Source organism: Callorhinus ursinus, unplaced genomic scaffold, assembly GCF_003265705.2.
Source record: "Callorhinus ursinus isolate GAN/ISIS: 27379988/994484 unplaced genomic scaffold, GSC_fseal_2.0 scaffold10, whole genome shotgun sequence".
NCBI lineage: Eukaryota > Metazoa > Chordata > Mammalia > Carnivora > Otariidae > Callorhinus > Callorhinus ursinus.
In genome coordinates this window covers 19,840,896-19,862,893 of record NW_027397072.1, presented here as the reverse complement: position 1 = coordinate 19,862,893, position 21,998 = coordinate 19,840,896, and the positions used below count along the sequence as shown (strand labels likewise).

The 21,998-nt window shown below is 39.4% G+C and overlaps 1 protein-coding gene and 1 non-coding gene across 12 annotated transcripts in view; one reads left to right on the top strand and one right to left on the bottom strand.

The window, feature by feature from the left end:
* The window catches only part of ITSN2 (intersectin 2), a 137,823-nt gene that overhangs the window by 95,674 nt on the left and 20,151 nt on the right, over positions 1-21,998 (top strand). For 8 of the 11 annotated variants that reach the window (XM_073897048.1, XM_073897043.1, XM_073897047.1 and 5 more), the window contains 2 exons: positions 978-1,086; positions 1,540-1,731. In XM_073897048.1, the coding sequence (XP_073753149.1) occupies positions 978-1,086; positions 1,540-1,731 (301 nt within the window). The remainder of the gene's footprint in view (positions 1-977; positions 1,087-1,539; positions 1,732-21,998) is intronic. The other 3 variants (XM_073897045.1, XM_073897050.1, XM_025867831.2) reach the window with 1 other exon arrangement.
* Positions 20,248-20,353, bottom strand: LOC112821364 (U6 spliceosomal RNA). Its single transcript, XR_003207418.1, has one exon. It is a non-coding gene; the product is annotated as a U6 spliceosomal RNA (small nuclear RNA).

The window sequence follows — 21,998 nt, the reverse complement described above, 5'->3', positions numbered from 1 at the left end:
TGAAGATTGACCCAACTTTTAGTAAATGGGAAACGTGGCTCTACACAAATTGTATTTGTGATCTCTGTATTAATTATTAACAAAGCCCCAAGAGATGTTCATTGTGCACTGTACCATTTTAAGTGTTGACTTGAACTTACTAGGAGAATTCTAGAAGAGTCTTTTGAGTTTATAAATATTATTTGTGTGAAATATGCAGAGAACTCTGAACCCTGAAGGCCTCTTAGTAGACTTCTACAATAGCATTTTCAGCAGTACTTTGATATGCATATTGAGTCTTCCAGTTGTTTGATACTGACCTGGAAGGCCAGTGCAGAATTCAGTCCCCAAGACCACCCTAACTTCTGACACCAGTTGTAAGTTTGGAGGTTCCCAAGACCACCCTCAAGTTCAGTAATTAACTAGAAAGACTCATAAGACACTGAAACTGTTCTTATAGTTACAGTTTATTACAGCAAAATAATTTAGATTACAGTTAGCCAAGAGAAGAGATGTATGGGGCTGATTTCAAGACAGTTCCAAAAACAGAGCTTTCATTGTCCTCTTGCAGTGGAGTCATGGATAACATTAACTCCTGGCAACAACACATACATACCAAGTATTGTCAAGCAAAGAAGCTCATTCGAGCCTTGGTGTCCAGAGTTTTTACTGGGGCTCCATCACATAGATGTGGTTCTGCCCATATGGCTAAACTCAGTCTCCAGTCCCTCTGGAGGTTGAGTTCATATATGTGACCCAGAGCATCCACTATAAGTCACATTGTTAGACTATCTGGCATGGGCAAGGCCCCCAGAGAAAATAAGACACTGAGCAGTCAGGACATACCACAGGTTTAGAGATTACCTCCCAGGAGCCAAGGTAGAGTCCAGACCTCTTTTGGGACAGGGCTAAATTCTTTACTACACAGTTTTTTTTAATTTATGTCTCAATAATTGTTTTTAATCTCATCTTCCATATCCCTTTTGCTGATTTTACAGGCCAGAGGAAAAAAGCGGCAGAAAGGATGGTTTCCTGCCAGCCACGTTAAACTTTTGGGTCCAAGCAGTGAAAGAACTACACCTGCCTTTCATCCTGGTACGGCTGTGGGTTAGTGTGCATTGCAGCTTCCAGAAGTTTTGTTAAAACTCAGCGACTTCTTAGATTAGCATACGCTTTGAAAAATATTAAAAATTGTTTCTTTTTATAACTCTGCCTAAAAATTAGCAATGTTACAATGAGAACTTCCTTTCTAAAAAGTTTTGTGTAGAAACAGCCAACTGTTCAGTGATACAAGTTTGAACCACTTCATTGCTTCAAACTTTTCGAAGTGGAATTGCTCTGCTCTCACAGTTAAGAGTGCAGTAGTTCATGTGGATTAACTGTAGCTGAGAGATTCTCGTTTTGTAAAGTAAGGAATGCAGGAGGGAGGGTGAGAGAGAAATTTTAACCTAATGTTAACACTTAATGTTAGAGTAATTTAAATTTAAATTTAAATCTGAGGGCAGTTTTAACATGGGACCTTTGTAGGAATAATTAATTATTTTGTTCTTTTTCTGGTAGTGTGTCAGGTGATTGCCATGTATGACTATGGGGCAAATAACGAGGATGAGCTGAATTTCTCCAAGGGACAGCTTATCAATGTTTTGAACAAAGATGATCCTGACTGGTGGCAAGGAGAAATCAACGGGGTGACTGGTCTCTTTCCTTCAAACTATGTTAAGATGACAACAGACTCCGATCCAAGTCAACAGTGTGAGTAATATCAAACTGCCTCTCAGCTGGTGCAAAAGCTTTCATATGCAGCACTGCACTCATTCTGTCCCAGAGCATTATCTTAAACTCAGCACTCTTAGCAAGTATATATTAGTGATGAAAGCAATAAATTGCAAAAGGAAATTTTTCACAAAATCAAAAGTTATACTGCTTTAAATACTTTTTTTCTTAGCTTTAGACCTTACTATTAGACTTTATCTGAAAAAATGTGTAAGTCTTTTAGAGGTTCTGGGGTATAAGAGCAGTCTATACTTCAACTTCCCTTTACCACCATCCTTTTTGACCTCTAATGATCTTTTTCTGCTTAATAAAAAGCAGCCAGTAATTAACCATATTCACCTACTCAAATTACCCTTTGAGAGTACAGGTGCTATTAATTTTGCAACCCTCTCATTTAATATCCACATATTTACACATCATCCAGGTTAGCAGAAAATTAAAAACTTGTTTAAACTGTTTGTTTGCAAAACTCTATTAGGTAGTTTTTTAAAGATACCTAATGCCATAAGAGATACGTGAATCAAGATCTGTTTCACTATTTTTAGAACAAGGATCCAGATCTCAGTGTGAAATATGGTATTATATAAAGTTATCTCTTAGTAGTTACCTAGCCTTTCTTATATTTGACAATAAACATGCATTTACAATAGTTAGAGAACAAACAGTACTTGGAAATACTTTTAACCTTTATAAAATGTCACTTTTCCCACCTTTTTGATTTTGTTTTTGTTTTCTTTTATACGAAATACATCATGATTCATCATGATTTATATTTTTATCATTGTGAAATTATCTAAAATATTTAGCCTTTCATTTTAGTTTAGTTTCTGAGAGCATATAAATGTAACCCAGTCAAGCTGAGATATGCTTATGATTCAATGCAAGTATTATGAATTTATACTATATCTGTCATTTTGAAGTATTAGTGCATTATTTTCACTGTAGAGCTTGTAGCTCTAAAGATAGTTCTGATCCTGGAAGAAGGCTTTCCTTTAGATAAAGCAACTAAATTTCCCAATTTGGATGTGGGAGGAGTTGAGTTTTTTTATGGTTTGAACATTCCTTAAAGATGTGGGCTACCTAAATGACTGTTTTTAAGCTCTGCTAATGGTTGGCAGCTTCCAGAGCTTGCCCATTTATCTAATCAATTAGACATACCCCAGGGACCTTTCCTGGCCCTGAGAGGGGAAGATACTTCTTAGACCTCTGGGGTCTGGAAGCTCTTTGGCTAGTGAACCTTGGAGGCACCCGGTACAGCAGTACATTTGGCTTTTCTAGTGCCCAGGGTGTGAGGGGACGGGTTTCCAAGTGCGTTGTTGTTGTTATTTATCTTGTTTTCCAGTGGAGGAATGCTTTTTTCCAATTAAGTCTTATAAAGAATATAAAGAACAGATAAAAGCTGTTCTAAAGGAAGAATGGCCAGGAATATATGCATCTGTGAAAACTAGTTAAATTTTAGATTACCATTGGTGTTTCTTGGGCCCTTACAGTTACTATTTTCATTTTATTATTTAATTAGGATGTTTTAAAATTTTAATAATTCAGATATATTTAGTTGATGTTGCATGTTACTAGTCAGATTTTTTCTCACCCACTTAATTTGCTTTATGTTCATTTTATTCCTCATTTTTCTTTTTATAGGACCCAATGTTGTCTTCCAGTGTGAAAGCACCCCAGAGACCCACTATCCAAGTTTGACTCTAGCGTGGAGGCAGGGCAGGTAGCCCTGATCAAATATCTCCTACACAATTCATTAACTTCGTTTGAATGTTAGAGCCACTTGTGATTATTTCTTTGTGTTTCTAATTTACAGTTAAAATTTATTTGTAACAAGTTAAAGGATAGTGGGTCTTTGTGTGGCTTTCCCTGCTGTTCACTCTGGCATCCTTTAGCATTTTTCTTCTTTTTTAATTTGGTAATTGTAGGTCATTAGCATGCATATTGAGTTTGCCCTTACATGGTGGGAGTTCAAACACACAAAGACCCACTATTTGCACAAACTGTTCTCACTGGTTTGGAATGGGCTGCCATGCTTTTCTAATGTTACTGCAACATGTATATTCATTACAATTCAGATAAAACTTGCTTATGTTTTGCTCTTATGTTTGATCTAATCCTAATCACAGTGAGCTCTTAACTGGTTCAATATGTGATTTGCTCCCAAATATGCACTGTTTACTCTGTTACTTTCTAATATGCCACCATGAGTACCAATATTTAAATTCGTTTAAAGGCCAAGAACTGGAAGTAACGTTTTCTCTATTTTCTGTGTATTTCCGGGTGGGAGCAATAACACTTCTGGGAAGCTTTTCTCAGAAAAGAGGAAAGCAGCCCACCCCAGCAGGATGTGCAGAGCGGGCTATGTCTCCTCCATCTCAGCCGCCCACAAACGGCACTGTACTGTGGGGGTTCCTGTAGGGTCTGTGAGCTCTGGGCTAATGAAGATCCTGCACCGTATGCTATAGCGGTTAGTTGTTACTTCTTTACTGGTGACCTAAAAATGGATTCTTTTTGAGGAATGAAAGGCTCCCATCATTGGTGGTGAGATAGGAAACCTTCCCTAGCTTAGTGTTTAGATCTAGAATAAATTCTAAAGTCAAAATTCATGATACCTATTTTAATTAGGTGACTACCTGTCCCAGGTCATAAAATAACATGCGCTGATGTTCTTCTTAATGTATTGAGTAGAAATCATAAGGAATCCTTGAAGAGTTTAAATGCCCCTGAAGCAGGCATACAGACTCTGCTCAGTCAGGAATGAATCTGAGTGGGGGAAAGATGTGTGAGAGCAGTCATTCTTCTATGTCCATGAAGCTGCTCCGAGGCTAGAAGACTGATTTTACCATCCAGAATGCTCTGGTTAATATCTTGTCTTCAGACACGTTGGCTACTTTGGCATAGGATTTTACTCCTTTTCCTTGAATGGAAAACACTTTAAAGATAATAAACATTATTATAAGTAAGTAAATGATGTGAGAGTACCTAGCTGAAACAGAAAGGGGTTTTAGTAGGCAGTATTAAACTATATTTGAAAATCAGTGAGAAGTTTATGCAATTTGAAATGTTTACAAACTGCAGTGCAATCTACTCTTTATGAATGTCAGAGTATTATCAGGAAAAGTATACGATCACAGAGTCTTATTTCCTCACCGAGTTCTTTAAGAAGAGTGAAATATGTTTTTATATCTCTGAGTTTCAGTTAGAGGCATATTTTGTGCAATATTTATGTTAATGTGCCTATACATTGTGAATGAAGAATTTCAGTCATTGCCTAAATCATAACTTTTCTTGAGAAAGAATCAACAATTTAGGTTGAACTTTACAAAGTTCAGATGTCTGTGTTTCAAAATGCTTAACATTTTTGGGATGTAGGATGGTGTATATGTGTGCTCCTGGGGGCAGGGGTTTCTAGTTATTAGACCACCTCAATTTTTAGCATTTGGCATCATCATGGTACTTTTATAAAATATGACATTAATAGGAAAGCAATAATAACACTTTACATGTGGGATAACAGATTTGCCTGCAGTCACTAAAGGGGACAGTGCAAAGACTGAGTCCTTGTGGATTCAGCTGATCTTCCAAATTGTACGGATTACTTGATCTTGCCTTTTATTTTCTGAACTTTCGGCTTTTGCACTCTTTGGGTTCAGATTAAGGACAGTTACTTTAAATCCATTTTAAACCCTGAGAGTGGAAATCAGACCACTGTTAATTAGCCGCACAATTTGATATAACATTTTCTCTTTATAATTTTGAATTTGGGCTTATCTAATACACTGATAAATTATTTCAAGGGCATTTTTATAGCTCAAATTGCTTCATTGTAACCCTGATAAATATAAGTTATCAAGAATGACATTCAGGTAGAGCTTAGCATCTCTAACCAATATGAAAAATAATACATTCATCAGGTACCCATGGACCAAAAGCAAATCACATAATGGCATACTTAAGCTGGATGTTGGTCTAGAAGATAAGTTTACTGTATTTCCTGAAATACCACTCTTTGTGTAGGTATTTTGCCATATATTTGAGAGAAAGCTAAAAGTAAAGGAAATTGAATGTAATGTAAGAGTAACCTAAATCCTTCTTAGAAATGCATGCAGTCAGTCCTTCACAGTACCTCCCGTTCAGCCATGTTGTTTGATCTCTTCCTCATTCAGGATCAGAGGCGGCTTTCAATTGGCTTAGAAAGCAACATTAGAAGGAAAAGGGTTTATCAGGAGCACAGAATTTTAAAATGGGAATAAATCTGAACCCTGTAGGAAGAATCCAAATACCTGTTTGTTTAAAAAAACAAAACAAAAAACCTGTTTAAAGATTGTAGTATGTGATGATCATTTTTAAAGTATGTGATTAAACCTTACAGGTTTTCCAGCGATGAAAAAAATCTTTTCTAAAACCAAAGCTGATTTTTATCATCCATTACATAGTTTCCTCTAAAACTTTATCTTAAAGAGTCATTTTAAAATAATACAACGATTAAAAAATGTAACTGCTATTTTATTTTAAAATACAATATGAATACTGATAGTTTGAAAGTGGGGGAAGGAAAAGTAGAGAAAGAAATGCCAATTCCAGTCCAAAGCTTCATTTGCCAAGTTTTCTTAGAATAAATTTTACCAAGTTATAAGTTCTTGTAAATAGAATCTGTAATGGAAATACCGAGAGACTTTGCCTAAAGTGGCATTATTGGATGCTGCTGTGACGCTGCTGTAGTAAGTTATTGTCGCGAAGTGCTGTTTTTGCCTTAAATTTTTATTGTGTGTGTCTTGAAACTATAGTATTAAAGGTATTGAGATTGTGCAGATGCTAGGCACGCTTGGCATGAGGTCATCTGTTTTTATTTTTACAAAATTGTAATATAACTATGCAAGTGTGTTTATTAAAAGGACACAAACTACATTACTTGTATTGTGTATTTCTTTTGAAGCACCCTTTGAAATGTATTTTTAATTATATGTAGTCTCTCGAATTTCTTTGGAATTTCTCTTTTTCCTTAACATAGTCTGTGGGTATAGGCCAGTGAATTGTTTTATATCACAAAAGGCAAAAGAAATTTTTAAATGGTCAAGATCGAGGTAATTGGATCCAAGATAATCATATGTATCTCAAAAGCAAAAGAAATTTTGAAAGCAAAAGAAATTTTGATTTGAAAGTAAAAGAAAATATAATCTAGGATAATAGACTACTATGTTATTTACAGTTTTTACTCCAACTTTTTCCTAAAAAGAGTGGAGGGAACTTACAAGCTGATACTCATTGCAAATGCAAGATAAAACATTCTTAGTACAAGAGTGTGTATAAAAGAAACTGGGGCGCCTGGGTGGCTCAGTCGTTAAGCGTCTGCCTTCGGCTCAGGTCATGATCCCAGGGTCCTGGGATCGAGCCCCGCATCGGGCTCCCTGCTCCGCAGGAAGCCTGCTTCTCCCTCTTCCACTCCCCCTGCTTGTGTTCCTGCTCTCGCTGTCTCTGTCTCTGTCAAATAAATAAATAAAATCTTAAAAAAAAAAGAAAAAACTGCAGTGGATGCTTGGAGGCACCGGACTTAAGTAATCAAGTTGGTGGTTTCACCTTGAGTGAAAAAATATGGATCAAACTCCAACCCATCTGTGAATGTCTGGCATAAACAACCTCTTTGCAGAAAACCTTTCCTCATCTCTGGAATTGAGCATTTGCATAAGGCCAACCTGGGGACTAACTGCTGAGAATGTGAAAATGAGTGTGAGCTAGTCCTGGGCTCAGGTAGTACATTGCTCTGTGAGGGGGTGAGGCACATAGGCAGATAGTTCTAGAAGAGCATGCTAACAATAAGCACAGTGGTAGACCTTCACTGGGCACCAAGAAAGTACAGAGGAGGACTACCTTGTTCACTGTAGATTGGTGAATTAGAGAAGACTTCCTGGAGGAGGCAACTGGGAGATCGATAAGATAAATAGGAGTAAGCCAGATGGGGGGTGGCATGGTGAAGAGTACGATAAAGACAAGAAACGGTGCAGGTGGGGGGGGGGGCAGTGATTTTATAAGCAGTTCATTACGGCTGGAGTGGAAGTGCAAAGCCAAAAACAATGGAAGTTGGGGCTTGAGAGGCAGACCAAAGGCTAAATCAGAGATTCTCTAGCTTGAATGAGATTCCTTAGGATCACCTGGGATGCCTGAGTCCTCATTTAAACGGTCTAAAGCAAGGTCTGCATGTGGGGATTTTTCAGAGCTCCTCAGATGATTCTGCTATGAAGCCAAGGTGGGGGGAAAGTGATGAAACAGAGCTAAGAACTGTTTCTGAAGGAACAATGGCAGGAGTTGGGAATGGATGGGATGTGTGGGCAGGTTTGTATCCTGGTGACAGGTAGGATAGTGGTGCCACCAGCTACAGTAAGGAATCAGAGTTAGGGGAAGAAGAGTTTGGTTTTGACTACAAAGCACCAGTGGGACACCCGGGGAGGCCGGTCCAGCAGGTGGTCAGAGGGCTGAGCCACACGGCAGCAGGAAGGACATCGGCCAGTGGGATGAATGCAGGTTGATGGCGTTGAGCCCATGAAAGTAGATGAGCTGATCGTCTGAGGGTGTCAGCAGTTACGGGTGAGACCTCGAAGGCACCCACGGAGGCAGGAGATAGGTTCTAGGAGAATAAGGAAGCGCTGGTTCATTGCTCATACCAGTAAAAAGTGCCCTTCATTGAGCGCTTATTAATCTAGGTACTTTTCTGAAGTTCCCAAATGCTTTTAAAACCTCATTATAATTTTCATTTTACAGATACGGAAATTAAAGCAAAAGCTAAATAACTTGTCCAGGGTTACTCCGCCAGTAAGTGGTAGAGCTGAGTTCAAACCCATGTGGTTTGGCTCCAGGGCCCACGCTCTGACCGTCTACACTAGCGTGCAGACACTGCCACCTTGTTTAGAGCAGTGAGACCCCGGCAGTACAGCCATCACTGGAACCAGGGAAAAGGAAAGAGGAAAAGTCAGAGGCGGCACAGTGTTTCCTCTTTGTAGAAAGTACACAACAGAGAAGAAGCCAGGAGACAAAGAGTGAATATGACAAACAAGGACAGGAATCTTTAAGAATAGTGTCTGGAAGGATAAAGCTGAACATAATCACTTCTTTTGGTAACAGCTTTATTGAGATATAAATCCTATACCATATAGTTTATCCATTTAAAGTGTACACTTGAATGGTTTTTAGTATATTCAGTGTTGTGCGACTGTCATCGCAGATGGCTAATTCCAGAACATTTTCATCACCCCCAAAAGAAGCCCTGACTCCTTTAACTGTTACCTTCCTATCTTCCTGTACAACCCCCACCTCCAGCCGTAGGCAGCCACTATTTACCTACTTTCTGTCTCCGTATGTTTGCCTATTCTGGACATATTATATACACGGGATCATAAAATGTGTGAGTTTTGTGATTGGCTTATTTTACTCAGCATAATATCTTCGAGGTACATCCATGCTGTAGTATGCCTCTGGACTTTGTTCCTTTCTATGACTAAGTAGTAGTCCACTGTATGGGTACACCACATTTTGCTTATCCATTCTTTAGTTGATGAACATTTGGGTTGTTTCTGTCTTTTGGCTATTATGAACAATGCTGCTATGAATATTTGTGTACAAGTTTTTGTGTGGACATACATCTTCATGTCTCTTGAATATACACCTAAGTAGGAATGAAATTGCTACATCAAATGGCAATTCTATGTTTAACTTTTTTTTTTTTTAAAGATTTTGTTTATTTGAGAGAGACCAAGAAAGAGCACGAATGGTGGGGAGGAGCAGAGGGAGAGGGAGAAGCAGGCTCCCTGCTAAGTGGGGAGCCTGATGCGGGGCTCGAGCCCAGGACCCCTAGATTATGACCTGAGACAAAGGCAGACACTTAACCAACTGAGCCACCCCGGCGCGCCTCTGTGTTCAACTTTTTGAGGAACTGCCAGACTGTTTTCCAAAGTAGCTACACCATTTTATATTCCCACCAGCAGGGCACGAAGTTTCTCTTTCTTCATATCCTTACCAACACTTGTTATTATCTGACTTCTTATTGTAGCCATCCCTCTGGGTGTGAAGAGACATTTCATTGTGGTTTTGATTTACATCTCCTGGATGACTGATAATGTTGAGCATCTTTTCATGTGCTTGTTGGCCATTTGCATATCTTGTTTAGAGAGATGTGTATTTAAATCCTTTGCCTATTGTTTGAGTAGTTTGCCTTCATAAAAACGTTTTAAACTTTGTTTTAAACAAGAACAAGTTCTGAAATGAGAGAGGTGTCTTAATGCTGTTGTCAAAAGGCAAAAATACTTAGTCAAAGGGAGTGATAAAATCAAAGAGAGTGCTAGAACAAACGTGGTGGGGAGGGTAGTGGGAGCTTTGAATCCTGGCTCTCTTCCACTCACTTGCTGAGACAGCCGCACCTGTATGGTGAGGTTGAGAATACCTACACTGTGGATGGGACTTAGGGATCTCTGAAGCACTAGGTCAGTGTCTAACACACAGATACTAGAAATCACAGCTAACATTTACTAAGCGTTTGCTTTGTTCTAAGCAATGGACTGAGTACTTCGGGTACATGTCTGGGTTAGTCACGCGATTCCCAGTCTGACTCCAAGTCAGAAGTATGTGGAACAGTCCATACGAGATTGGCTGTTAGACACAGTTACTCATTGCCTGTGTGACAGAGAAGGTTATGTAGGTACCAGTCGTCACTTAGACACAAAAATGAGCTAAAGGAGAGTGAGAGCTTTGTTGGCATTTCCAGAAAAGTGCCCCTTTTTTCCTCTAGAATTCAGTCCAGCAAGCATCAGACCAGGTCATGTTTATACACTGTCGTGCGTGGTTTGCCTCAAGGAAGATGGCTGTGCAAGCGCCATTTAGAATGGCCTGGCATTTCAAGTGTAAGACTTGAACCAAGAGGCCTAGATGTAGAGATTTCATAGCTCTATATTCTGCACTAAGTCTCTTAGCCACCAAACTTAAGACTTTCCATATATTTACACAGCAGGGGTCAGAGTGGTATCCATTGTTCAGAGGGTTGATGAGAGGTTGTTGGTAACAGTTATTTTTATGTTCAGGCTAAAGGCTATATGTTGGGCAAACTCAAAAAGACTAGAGTTGCGTGACACCTCTTCATAATATTCAGTGTCTGCATAGCACATCACATCCCTCAGTTGGGTCCATGAGAGAACTCTAGCAGCCTAGAAGGTGTCACAAGGATCAGCCTGAACGAACCTCCTTCCGAGGCTCAGCCTCAGAGGCACCTCTGTCTACCATTAGGAGGTCTTTGCTTTCTTTTAGGCTTATGACCTTTCACTGTAGATTCAAAAGTAAAAATAAAACCAATAAAATGTTTCTTTGTCAACTTGCATTTATCAGCAGACTTGCTTTGGGAAGTTCCGGAATACTTCCATTTACTGATAACCAAATATTTTGCTTTCTGATGGTCTGCAATATTAGAATACAATATTAACTTCTCTTTTCGTGCTTAAACAACCTAACTCCTGGTGACAAAGAATTGACAGGCATCAAGAAGACATAGAGTTTAACAGTTTGTTCAACAATTGTATAAATTTCCAGAAATCACAAAGATCTGTGGTTACATAGTGGGAGCATACTACCTGGTACACAGTGTGTATTCAGTAATAGTTGCCAAGGGGATAAACTGCTATTCTTTTACAATATAAGATCTGCAGTAAGTTTCTGGTGCCCTGACAGAACTTCTGTATTAAAGGCAGTCTTCAGGGGTGCCTGGCTAGTTGAGCATCCGACTCTTGATTTCGGCTCGGGTCATGATTTCAGGGTCGTGGGATTAAGCCCCATGTTGGGGCTCCGAGCTCTGCCCAGAGTCTGCTTCTCCCTCTCCCTCTGCTCCTCCTCCCGCTCATGCTCTCTCTCTCTCAAATAAATAAATAAAATCATTTTTTTTAAAGGCAGCACACTGTTTAGTCATCTGGATTTACTGTTAAAAATTGTCTTTTCACTGAGCTTTGACACAGACTGAAAACCATTATGTGATACTCTGGCTGCTTGTTTGGGCACAGAGAATAGCGTTGTTCAGTGGCATTGCTCTTCTCACAATGGGCAAGGACTTTTCTGGGACTTTATGACATAATCCGAACAAGCTCTCTTTGTATCAGTCATCACAAACCGTCTTTTGTCCTTCACCTTTTGGAGTCTTCACAGAGCTCCCTCCTCTGCTTTCTTAGACATCTCTCATTTGCTTCTTGCTCTCGCATGCGTTTATTCTGCAGCTGCCTCCTGACTCTGTGGGACACAATCTACAGAGCTGTCATTCGTTGTGCATAACTTGGCTGTCAGTCTCTGTGTCCTCACGCAAGTTGGGGCAGGGGGGGCATTCTTGTGGCCCCGAGGACTTTGACCTGATGGTCGCCATGAGCTCTTTTTCTTGCTTTCCCACCCTTCCTGTCTGCCAGAAAGAACTTACCAGGAAGTTTTCATCATTCTCTCTCCACCTGCAGTTAATATTGATGTACCATCTCCTGCAGTTCAGAGCTTATCTTCGTATCAGTCTACAAGTACTTGTTGAAGACCTACTATGTGTCAGACACTGGGGATATAGCCGATTATAACATAGACAAAAAAAAAAATTCTTCCCCTCTTGGAGCTGACACTTAAGTAGGGCAAGACAGAAAACAAACAAAATGAATAAATATGTCGTGTCTTAGAAAATTAAAGCAGGTTAGGGAAAGGGAGGGATGGGTTGGTGGGGGAGTGTGGATCCAGACGGATTTCAGTTTTAAACTGGCTTCTCAGATAAAACCTCTCTGAAGTGGTGACGTGTGAACAGAGACTTAAAGAACAGGAGGGATATCTGGAGGGAGCCATGTAAATATCTGGAAGATCATTCTGGGCGGAGGGAAGAGCACATGCCAGGGCCTCAATCAGGAGCATGACTGTAATGCTTAAGGAACAGTATGGAGGCCAGTGTGGCTGGAACAGAGGGAGAAGCAAGAGGAAGAAGTAAGGACAGAGGGTTAACTGGGGAAATGAGGAAGACTGTTTAGGTTCTTGGAAGCTGTTTGTAAGAACCTTAGCTTTCCTGGGAGTGACAAGAACCCATCAAAGGGTTTTAATCAAAGGAAGGATATGATCTGATATGCTTTAACAGGATAGCTCTGGCTTGCTAGATTAAAGCAGGGTTGGGACAGGGAAGGGCTCAGAAGCAAGCACATTAAGAGGCTAGTTCAGTAATCCAGGTGAACAGTGGTAGTGGCCCAATCAGTATGATCCAAGTGGACATAGAAGTGGTTAGACTGTGGGCATATTCTGAAGACAGAGCCAACAGGTGGATTGAATGTGGGATGTGAGAAGAAAAGTATCAAGGATGTCCCTAAAGATCTTGGCCTAAGCAACCAGAGGGATGGAGTTGCCATTAAATGAAGGCGCATGATGAGGGAGGAGGGGCAGGGAAGATGATTAGGAGTTTGGTTTTGGATATTACCATCACTTACCTTTAAGATGGATAAGTGGAGATACTGGGTAGGCAGTAGAACATGGTGAGGTCCAGAGGATATATTCAGGCTGGTGTATACGTTTGGGAGTGTGTTGGTGCATAGATGATCCTCAAAGCTACGAGACTCAGTGGGACCAGCAAGGCTGTATGCAGAGAAGAGTTACAAGGCTGAGCCTTTGGGTTCCAACGTTAAGTCTTTGGGTTGAGGAGGAGCTAGGAAAGGAGAGGAGGGGACTGGCCAGAGAGGTAGCGGGACCTGAGGCAAGGTGTGACCTAGAAGCCAAGTAAAGAAGGATTTTAAGGAAGAGGAGTGATCCTAGTGATAGGTCAAGCAAATTGAGGTACCTTTTGCTAAAGGAGGAAGCTATGAGCTTTTAGGAACCTCTTCTTTAAATACAACATTTAGGGGTGCCTGGGTGGCTCAGTTGTTAAGCATCTGCCTTCGGCTCAGGTCATGATCCCAGGGTCCTGGGATCGAGCCCCGCGTCGGACTTCCTGCTCAGCGGGAAGCCTGCTTCTCCCTCTCCCACTCCCGCTCCCACTGCTTGTGTTCCCTCTCTAGCTGTCTCTCTCTCTGTGTCAAATAAATAAAATACATACATACATACATACATACGAAAATAATTTTAATGTTTAATTTTTCAGCTATATTCAGGAAGTGTTTTTGCACAGTAATACAGACTCTGGCATTTGTTGAAATTAATTCTGTGGGTGCTTGAGAAGACTATGTGTTCCCTTGCATATGTGTTCATTATATTAAGCCTGTTAATATTCAAATCTTTCATATTTACTAATTTTCATTGAGAAATATTATAATCCACTACTTTGATTATAGATTTTTCAGATTTTTTTTCTTTCTTTTTTCCTCTCTCCCTCCCTTGCCCCTTCCTTCCTTCCTTCCTCTTTCAGAGGTAATTTTGTCAGTTAATTTTACATTTTGATGCTATTCTGTTAGTTGCAAATGAAATCAACATTATTATATCATCCTAAATATTTATAATGTTTACATAGATCTTTGAAAGCCTATTTTGGTCTGTTGCTAATAAAACCTCCCTAGTTGCTTTTTAATATATTGTAAATGTGGAGCTTTATCCAAACCTTTACTTCTGACATTTCTGTAACATTACATGTTAGGTGTCAGTGTAAACAGCATCTAGCTGAATTTTTTTTGTTTTAATTCCAGTATAATTACTATGCAGTGTTATATGAGTTTCAGGAGTACAGTATAGTGATTCAAACCTTCTGTACAGCACCTAGGGCTCATCACAATGAGTGTACTATTAATCCCCATCGCCTATTTCTCTCATTCCCACCTACTTCCTCCCTGGTAACCACCAGTTCTCTATATTTAAAAGTTTTATATTTAAATTTTAAGAGTTTTTTTGTCTCTTTCCTTTTTCACTTGTGTTATTTCTTAAATTCCAAAGTTCCACATATGAGTAACATCATATGGTATTTGTCTTTCTCTGGCTGACTTATTTCACTTAGATTATACACTCTAGCTCCATACAGTTGTTGCAGATGGCAAGATTTCATTCATTTTTATGGCTGAGTAATATTGCATTTTATATATATACACACACACCCCATCTTCTTTATCCATTCATCTGTGGATGGACACTTGTGCTGCTTCCATAATATGGCTATTGTAAATGCTGCAGTAAACATAGGTGTGCTCTTATCTTTTTAATTAGTGTTTTCATATTCTTGGGGTAAATATCCAGTAATGGAATTACTGAACTGTATGGTAATTCTATCTTTAATTTTTTGAGGAACTCCCATACTGTTTTCTATGGTGGCTATACCAGTTTACATTTCCACCAACAATGTAGGAGGGTTCCTTTTTCACCACATACTTGGCAACACTTGTTGTTTCTTATGTTTTTGATTTCAGCCATTCTGACAGATGTTAGGTGATATGTCATTGCAGTTTTGATTTGTATTTTCTTGATGCCAAGTGATGTTGAGCATCTTTTCATGTGTCTGTTGGCCATCTGGATATCTTCTTTGAAGAAATGTCTGTTCATGTCTTCTGCCCATTTTTAATTGGGTTATTTCGGGTTTTTTGGTGTTGAGCTGTATAAGTTCTTTACATATTTTGGATACTAACCCTTTATCAGATATGTCTTTTGCAAATATCTTCTCCCAGTCATTGGGTTGTCTTTTTGTTGATTGTTTCTGTTTTTGTGCAGAAGCTTTTTATCTTTATGTAGTCCCAAGAGTTTATTTTTGCTTTTGTTTCCCTTGCCTCAGGAGACATATCTAGAAAATACTTGCTGTGGGGGCACCTGAGTGGCTCAGTCAGTTAAGCATCTGATTCTTGATTTCAGCTCAGGTCATGATCTCAGGGATCATGAGATCAAGCCCCACATCAGGCTCTGCGCTCAGTGTGGAGTCTGCTTGAAATTCACTTTCTCCCCATCCCTTTGCCCCTCCTGCTGCTCGTGTGTGTGTGTGTGTGTGTGTGTGTGTGCTCATGGGCTCTCTCTCTCAAATAAATAAATAAATACATAAATAAATAAAATCTTAAAAAAGAAGAAGACAAAAAACTTGCTGTGAATGATGTCCGAGAAATCACTGCCTCTGCTCTTCTAGGATTTTTATGTACTCAGTCTCACATTTAGGTCTTCAATCCATTTTGAGTTTATTTTTGTGTGTGGTGTAAGAAAGTGGTCCAGTTTCATTCTTTCACATGTAGCTATCCAGTTTTCCCAGCACCATTTTTTGAAGAGACTATCTTTTTCCCATTGCATATTCTTGCCTCCTTTGGCAAAGATTAATTGATCATTTAATTGTGGGTTTACTTCTGGGCTCTCTATTCTGTTCCATTAATCAATGTGTCTGTTTTTGTGTCAGTATCATACTGTTTGATTACCACAGATTTGTAGTTTATCTTGAAATCTGGGATTGTGATACCTCCGGTTTTGTTCTTTTTCAAGATTGCTTTGGCTACTTGGGGTCTTTTGTGCTTCCATACAAATTTTAGGATTATTCTAGTTCTGTGAAAAAAAATGGTGTGGGTATTTTTTTAAAGATTTTATTTATTTATGAGAGAGAGAGAGAGCGCGTGCACAAAGCAGGGGGAGGGTGGCAGGGAGAGGCAGAGGGAGAAGCAGACTCCTTGCTGAGCAGGGAGCCTGATGTGAGACTCAATCTCAGGACCTGAGCCAAAAGTAGCTGCTTAACCGACTGAGCCACCCAGGCACCCCGTGGGTATTTTTATAAGGATTGTATTAAATCTGTGGATTGCTTTGGATAGTACGGACATTTTAACAATATTTGTTCTCCCTGTCCATGAACATGGAGTATCTTTCCATTTGTTTGTGTCATCTTCTATTTCTTTCATCAGTATTTTACAGTTTTCAGAGTACAGGTCTTTCACCTCTTTGGTTAAGTTTATTCCTAGGTACTTTTTCTTTTTGGTGCAATTGTAAATGGGATTGTTCTTTTAATTTTTTTAAAGATTTATTTGTTTATTTTGAGAGAGTGAGAATGAGAGAGAGAGAGAGAGAGTACATGAGAGGTGGGAGGGTTAGAGGGAGAAGCAGGCTCCCCGCTGAGCAGGGAGTCCGATGTGGGACTTGATCCCGGGACTCCAGGATCATGACCTGAGCCGAAGGCAGTCTCAACCAACTGAGCCACCCAGGTGCCCTGTTTTTTTAATTTCTCTTTCTACTACTTCATTATTAATGCGTAGAAATGCAACAGATTTCTGTATATTGATTTTGTATACTGCAAATTCATTTATCACTTCTAGTAGTTTTTTGTTGGAGTCTTTAAGGTTTTCTATATATAGTATCATGTCATCTACAAATAGTGAAAGTTTTACTACTTCTTTACCACTTTGGTTGCCTTTTACTTTTTTTTCTTGTCTGATTGCTGTGGATAGGACTTCCAGTACTATGTGAATAAAAGTGGTGAGAGTGGACATCGTTATCTTGTTCCTGATCTTAGGGGGAAAGTTTTCAGTTTTCAGCATTGAGTATGATGTTAGGTATGGGTTGATATGATGTATCACATTGATTGATCTGCATCTCAGGAATAAATCCCACTTGATTGCAGTGAGTACATTTTTAATGTACTGTAAAATTTGGCTTGCTAATATTTTCTTAAGGATTTTTGCACATATCTTCATCAGAGAAATTGGCCTGTAGTTATTTTTTCGTAGTGTCTTTGTCTGGCTTTGGTATCAGGGTAATTCTGGCCTCATAAAAAGAATTTGGAAATTTTTCTTCCTCTTCTTTATTTTTTTTTATTTTTTTATTTTTAGAATAGTTTGAGAAGAATTAGTATAATGCTTCTTTAAATGTTTGGTAGAATTTATCTGTGACACCATCTGGTCCTGGAGCTTTATTTGTTGGGAGTTTTTTGATTACTCATTCAATTTCATTGCTGGTAATCAGTTTGTTCAAATTTTCTATGTCTTCCTGATTCACTTTTGGGAGGTAATATGTTTCTACAAATTTATCCATTTCTTCTAGGTTGTCCAGTTTGTTGCCATATATTTTTCTATAATGTTCTCTTATAATCCTTTGTATTTCTGTGGTGTTGGTTGTTATTTCTCCTCTCATTTCTGATTTTGTTTGAGTCCTCCCTCTCCTTCTCTCCTTCTCTCTCTCTCTCTCTCTCTCTCTCTCTGCCTCTCTCTCTTATGAGTCTGGCTAAAGTTTTATCAATTTTGTTGATCTTTTCAAAGAAACAGCTCCTGGTTTCATTGATCTGTTCTATTATTTTTTTAGTTTCTATTTCATTTATTTCTGCTCAAACCTTTCTTATTTCCTTCCTTCTTCCGGTTTTGGGTTTTATTTTATTTATTTTACACCTTTAGGTGTAAAGTTAGGTTGTTTATTTGAGATTTTTCCTGCTTCTCGAGGTAGGCCTGTATTGCTATGAACTTCCCTCTTAGAACAGCTTTTGCTGCATCTCAAAGATTTCAGACCATTGTGTTTTCATTTTCATTTGTTTCCCTGTACTTTCTTATTTCCTTTTTGGTTTTGGTTTTGTCTTGTTTTTAAGATTTAATTATTTATTTGAGGGAGAGCATGAGCTGGGGGAGGGGCAGAGGGAGAGAGAGAAGCAGATTCAGGTCCTGGGATCATGACCTGAGCCGAAGGCAGATGCTTAACTAACTGTGCCACCCAGGCGCCTCTCTTATTTCCCTCTTGATTATTTGGTTGACCCATTCATTGTTTAGTAGCATGCTATTGAACCTCCATATGTATTTGTGTCTTTCCAGATTTTTTTCTTGTGGTTGATTTCTAGTTTCATAGTATTGTGGTCAGAAAAGATGCATGGTATGACTTCAGTTGTTTTTGTTTTTGTTTTAATTTGTTGAGACTTGTTTTGTAGCCTAACATGTGATCTATTCTGGAGAATGTTCCATGTGCACTTATAAAGAATGTGTGTTCTGCTGTTTTAAGATGGACTATTCTGAATGTATCTGTTAGAGCCATTTTGTCATTCAAAGCCATTGCTTCCTTGTTGATCTTGTGTTTGGATGCTCTATCCACTGATGTAAGTAGAGTGTTAAAGTCCCCCAATATTACTTTATTACTATCGATTACTTCCTTTATGTTTGTTATTAGCTGTTTTATGTATTTGGATGCTCTCATGTTGGGTACTTAAATATTTACAGTTGTTATATCTTCTCATTGGATTGTTCCCTATAAGATTATGTGGTGTCCTTCTTTGTCTCTTGTTACAGTCTGTTTTAAAGTCTATTTTGTCTGATATAAGTTTTGTTTTCTTTTCACTTCCATTTGCATGATAAATGTTTTTCCATCCCTTCACTTTCAGTATGCATGGTCTTTAGATCTGAAGTGAGTCTTTTGAAGGCAACACATAGATGGGTCTTGCTTTTTTATCCATTCTGTCATCCTCTGTCTTTTAATTGGAGCATTTAGTCCATTTACATTCAAAGTAACTCTTTGTAGGTACTTACTTATTGCCATTTTGTTACTTTATTATGGTTGTTTTGTATAATTCTCTGTTTCTTCTCTTGCTGTCTTCTCTCATAGTCTGCTGGCTTTCTATACTTGGATTCCTTTCTCTTTATTTTTTGCATTTCTGTTACCAGTTTTTTATTTTTCCTTACCGTAAGGTTTGTATATAACATCCTATGCATATAACAGTCTATTTTAAGTTAACGGTCACTTAAGTTTGAACCCATTTTAAAAGCACTAAATTTTTACCCCTTCTCCCCATGTTTTAGGTATATGGTATCATACTTTACATCCTTTTATTTTGTGAATGCCTTGACTGATTTTTATTTTTATAGAGTCACTTAATTTTAATGCTTTTTTGCTTCCTACTTTTCTTATTCCTGCTTATGGTCTTTCCACTCAAAGAGTCCCTTTTAACATTTCTTTTAAGGCTGGTTCATTGGTCATGAATTCCTTTAACTTAGGTTTTTCTGGGAAATTCTTTATCTCTCATTCTATTCTGAATGATAGCCTTGCTGGATAGAATATTCTTGGTTGCCAGTTTTTTCTTTAAGCACTTTGAATATATCATGCTGCTCTCTTCTGGCCTGCAAAGTTTCTGCTGAAGAATCAGCTCATAACCTTATGGGGTTTCCCTTGTATGTAACTGTTTTCTTTTCTCTTACTCCTTTTAAAATTCTCTCTTTATCACTACTTTTTTACCATTACTGTGTGTCTTGGTGTGGACTTTCTTGGGTTGATTTTGTTGGAGCCTCTCTGTGCCTCTTGGATCTAGATTTCTGTTTCCCAGATTTGGGAAGTTTTCAGCTATTATTTCTTCAAATAAATATTCTGCCCCCTTTTCTCTCTTTTCTCCTTCTGGGATTCCCCCCCCTTTTCTTTAACATATAATGTATTATTTGTTTCAGAGGTATAGGTCTGTGATTCATCAGTCTTATACAATTCACAGTGCTCACCATAGCACATCCCCTCCCCAGTGTCCATCACCCAGCCACCCCATCCCTCCCACCCCCCACCACTCCAGCAACCCTCAGTTTGTTTCCTAAGATTAAGAATTCCTCATATCAGTGAGATCATATGATACTTGTCAAAAATATGGAACGCCTCCCAAATTTGCATGTCATCCTTGCACAGGGCCATGCTAATCTTCTCTGTGTCGTTCCACTTTCATTATATGTGCTGCCAAAGCAAGCACTCTATTCTCATTTTTATTACTCTTTTTCCTTTCTCCCGTTCAGCTAGATTACTTTCCATTACTCTGCCCTCCAGGTCACTAATCCATTCATCTGCTTCCTCTAGTCTATTCTTTATTCCCTCTAGTATATTTTTAACTTGAGTTATTGAATTCTTCATCTCTCACTGGTTCTTTCTGTGTAAATTCTCTGTCAGGCATATTACCTATCTCTCTTTCATTTAGCTGTCTTGCTATGACCTTGTCCTGCTGTTTCATTTGGGACATATTCCTCTGTCTCCTTGTTTTATCTAACTCTCTGCGTCTGTTTCTATATGTTAAGAAAGTTAACTCTCGAAAGTAGTGGCATTATGAAGGAGAGGTCATGTGGTGCTCTGCAGTACAATTTCCCCTGTTCACCAGAACCTACTGGTATAGCTGAGCTGCATTTGCCTTCAGTCCAGGTGTCTACAGTGGCTGTCTCTGCCCATTGTAGGCAGGGTTTAGTCCCTGTTGTTAGTGGGCCAGTCTGGGGCCACCTTGTGCTTAAATTGGGTCATTGACTAGAGCTGCAATAGCACTGAACTGTAGAGTGCTCTCCCTGTGTTGTCCCCTGAGAAGCTTTCATTGGTGGGCAGGGCTGCAGTCAGGCTAGATGTCTGCCCCTACTCACTCCTGGGGCCAAAGTGGAACTGGTATATGTGGTTTTCTTTCCCTCTTCCTGGGGCAGGAGTCACTCTGGGGTGGTGCTGACCCCTCTCGGGGTTGCTTGCACACTGCCATGTTTGTGGCACTGCTTTGGATGGATTTCTGTCAAGGCCAGGTTGGAGGGGTGGGTCCACAGGAGAACACAGGGGCAGGGCACCTGGTGTTAGCAAGCTAGATGGAGAATGTTTGCAATGCACTGATTCCCACAAGTGTTCATATGTCTAGGCTGGGGGTCAGGAGAGAGAAATAGTCCTACCAGCTCCTTTGCTCTTGGAGAAGTCTCCCAAAGATCCCTGTCCCCCTAACATACGTTCTGAGATTAGTAAATAAATCTCCTTCCCATATATCCCAAGCATTTTTCAAACTGCTTCTTCTGTGCTGTTTCTCAGTAGGGCTGTTTGTTACTGTTCTCTTTAAGGGAGGGGACTCAGTTTTCTGTCACCCTCTGGCTCTCCCACAGCTGTGCCCACTGATTTTTGAAGTTCTAGACGTTAAGCCCCACTGATTGTAAGAACTTAAGTTGTAAGAACTCTCAAAGTTAATCCCCTCTGGTTTTTAAAGCCAAATGTTATGGGGATTTGTCCTCCCAGGGAGAGTCCCCTGTGCCTGGGGTGCCTGGTGTGGAGTTTGCTTCTCTCCCGACTCTGTGCCCACAGCCTCCCTACCTCACAAGGACAGTCCTGCAGGTCACTTTGGCTCCCAACTGAGTTTCTCACAACCCCAGGATCAAGAGTTGCACGCTTTACCAACTGAGCCAGCCAGGTGCCCCTCTTAGGGTTCTTTCTAGTCATTTTTTTATTTTTGGTGGATCATTCCTTATTTTTTGTAATTTTTTACTTTGAGTTCATCTTTAGTGAGATGGTTTTCCCATGGAAATCCTGTGGGACCAAGGTTGTGAGAGAGACCCTCTGGATAGTTGTACATTTTCTTTGGCCAGGCACACTAAGGGTATCACCAGCCA